Raw genomic sequence first — 3,124 nt, 5'->3', positions numbered from 1 at the left:
CTACGCCTTAGTGATGACTTTTATCCGTAACGAATGTTTTTTTCCACGCACATTTTCGTAACTACTACTCTTGGTCAACGATCCTTATGGCAAGCTTTTTGTTACGATATTTGTTACAAATTTTTCCTCGTAATAAAAAGTTGAGCTTTCCACGCGTGTGCCAGGTCTTTTACTCACGATATTTGTTACAACAATGCCTCGCGTTACCAAAACATTTTACTCTGACCCCTTGTCAGAGTACGCTTTTTGTTACGCTTTTTTGTTACGTTATTGAAGCCGTAATTAACAATATATTCTCTTATGGTCACGAAACTGACCGTAACAAAAATATCCCTCATATTTGTTACGTTGAAAAACAACTTTTCGTTACAACATTTTATATTTTTGTTACGTCATTTATTTTTTTGTTACGTCATTGAACCCTTAACAAAAATATCCATTCTTATGGTCACAGAACCGGTTGTAACAACAAACACCAAAACAAACATTTTGTTACGTCATTTCTCATTTTTGTTACGAAAAAAAAACGTCTCATAAAAATGAGTAGTTGTGGAACAGTTGAATTTGTGCGTAACAAATTAACCTGCTGTGATCTTTCTTATACAACCATACTATAAATATTACGATTGGTCATAATTGCAAACAACAAACACTATAAGGAAATCCTAACATAGGATATTAACATAACAGTATTTACTAGTCGATGTCCTCCAGCAAACAACAAAGTAAATTAACCAATCGAACAAGGCTAGCAACATCTCCACTTCGACATTATGTTCCGTCAAACACAAGCATTTCAAACATCCAACCTAGTAATAAGCAAGTGGGGAGATCCATCAATCCATAGCAACAATTCTTACCACACAAAAGATACATCCAAATGTCTATGCATCTATTCCATATGTATTTCACATAGGCGTAAGAACCTACTATCCAAGCACATCCACGACATGCAATTGATAATGCAAACAGAGGCAAAACATAAAGGAACCGGTTGATATGCTTCAGGGGTGGCGCATGAGCTGCAATTACGAACAAAAAAAGGTTTAGTTTAAGCAATAATTATTTTAATTTTGGAAGCCATATGTGGAAGTTGTGAAAGTAGATCCATACATCCTTATAGTTCCACTCAATAGGATCTTCACCGACCACCTCGCGAAAGGTAGTCGCCCCAGCATTTGTCGGCAAAATAAGGGGTGTGTCCGGGACCGCGGCGGATGTAACGAAAACCTTGACCAAGGAAAGTATGTCACCTACAACATTCACAAGAGCAATTTAAAAGTATGTAGTTCACCGTATATATCAACACATTAAACTGTACGTAAAACATGTCATAAATTATTTGAAGTGTATATTTCCCAACTTATATACCACGAGTATGTACATTCGGACATGTACTAGGATACATGATATTTGACCCATTAATTAGGCACCAAACTACACTACTTTCTAATTTTCAATGCGTTTGCAACTCGAACTATAAACCAGTCATCCACAAATAAAACCTACGTAATGCAGTAGATCATGTACAATATTAAAATAATAATTTCAATAATTAATAATTCCTTACGGTTACCCCCAAACCCGGGCTGCTCCATGTATGTGTTGTAGTATCATGCCATTGGAGATTAATTATCATTTATGCACTAAATATGAGCAGATCCCTGCAGATGAGTTCAAGTTCAGAGTAACGACCACTGATAAATCAAAATATATGTTAGTGATCCTCATCACATAAAAACCTATTGTGTGCAGGTCGAGACTACACAAATACTCAATAATAAAGTAGCCATTCATCGGTTTTGGGACTGTAGTGTGTCTCCTAAATAGTATAATAACAACATAGCCATAAATAATGTCATGTCAGCGATAAAAAATATAAGATCAGCACAGAATCAGCATTACACCAACATAGCCACTGTCCCTACAATAACAACCTATATATACACAATACTTTAACTGCCACATATGTCAAATTAAAGATGCCCATACTTAATAAAACCATAATCAACTGCACTATGAGACCTGTACGGTCACAACATCGACAATGCGGTATGAACATCATATTGAAGGATTCAAAAGAATAAAACTAAGGCACCATGCCACGAACCTGGTGCAGGGGGGCTGAGTAGAAGTCCCTCAACAACAACTTTCTTCTCTCCGGTATGAGATAATATAAGCACACGGGTGCCAACCTACAATAGAGATTGCAGAAGAGCTGCAAGCATACAGGTTGGAAATGAAAGTTAGCCTAAAGTTGACACTTAGTTAACTTTAGGGTTTCACAAAATCATACCGTCATAGGTGATTCAGAGACAGGCCTAAGAAGCTCAGAGACCGTATCAATACGACCTGTGGCCTATGAAGAATAAACGGATCGTAGTGAATTTTTTAGCCATTCAAAGCTCGTGGGATGCAATTAAAGTTGTTTTGGAAAGAAGCACTCTATATTGGATAGTGTTACTAGATCATTTTTGTACTTCATTGCAATTATTGCAGGATGAAAAGATAAAATGAGTGAAAGTCTTAGGAGGGTACACCAATAAATAAATAAATAAATAAAATTCACAAAACCATCAAATCATACACTACAAAAAAATATCAATTTTGTAACAAGACTTTTTCATTCTTAAATCTACTTTTTCCGATACTAATGATATTAGAGACGGAATTAGGGATGAAATTACGTTAGCTACGTGAACTTTATAAACGGAATTCCGTTACAAATATACTATTTTTTTGTAGTGATATAGTGTTTTATTAACTTTGCTTGTGTGTGCACTTTGTTTTTTTAAAAAAAAAAAAAAAACCTTGTTGCATTATATAATCTATACTAAAATAATCCTCTTCCTTTTATTTAATTATCACATCCGACACCTATTTTCTATTCAAAACATAATATCCAAAAAACCTTTTTCCATTCGAAAAATTTCAAATCCAAAAAATCCACAACACAAGCACCCTTTCCCAAATATTCCAAAAAGCAGCCTTATAGATGACTAAAATGCAATACAATTACAAAAACAGAGAAGCCGTCATATCTTCATAAAACTTAAAACAGAACCATACACCAATGGAATTTCGCATATATTTATCATAGTGTAGGATGCCCAAATTCCCTAAA

At 34.9% G+C, this 3,124-nt stretch overlaps 1 protein-coding gene across 1 annotated transcript; it reads right to left on the bottom strand.

Annotated features, from left to right (window-relative positions):
- Nucleotides 1-843: 843 nt before the first annotated feature.
- Nucleotides 844-2,355, bottom strand: LOC127255370 (uncharacterized). The gene is made up of 4 exons (XM_051280876.1): nt 2,297-2,355; nt 2,111-2,218; nt 1,114-1,253; nt 844-1,022 (listed from the first exon to the last, which is right to left on the bottom strand). The coding sequence occupies exons 1-4, from the start codon at nt 2,300-2,302 to the stop codon at nt 893-895; spliced, it is 384 nt and encodes a 127-aa protein (XP_051136833.1). The 5' UTR covers nt 2,303-2,355; the 3' UTR covers nt 844-892.
- Between the last annotated feature and the right edge of the window lie 769 nt (nt 2,356-3,124).

Source organism: Andrographis paniculata, unplaced genomic scaffold (assembly GCF_009805555.1).
Source record: "Andrographis paniculata isolate CXL003 unplaced genomic scaffold, ASM980555v1 Contig53END, whole genome shotgun sequence".
NCBI classification, from domain to species: domain Eukaryota; kingdom Viridiplantae; phylum Streptophyta; class Magnoliopsida; order Lamiales; family Acanthaceae; genus Andrographis; species Andrographis paniculata.
The sequence above is the reverse complement of the archived record's forward strand: the minus strand, read 5'-3'. Positions and strand labels throughout refer to the sequence as shown.

Bases quoted from the DNA above. Each gene is read 5' to 3' on its own strand.
- LOC127255370 (XM_051280876.1), bottom strand. The intron at 1,254-2,110 runs GTTCGTGGCATG...TGAATGTTGTAG, and splicing joins ACTCAGCCCCCCTGCACCAG to GTGACATACTTTCCTTGGTC. The intron at 1,023-1,113 runs GTATGGATCTAC...TCGTAATTGCAG, and splicing joins TTGAGTGGAACTATAAGGAT to CTCATGCGCCACCCCTGAAG.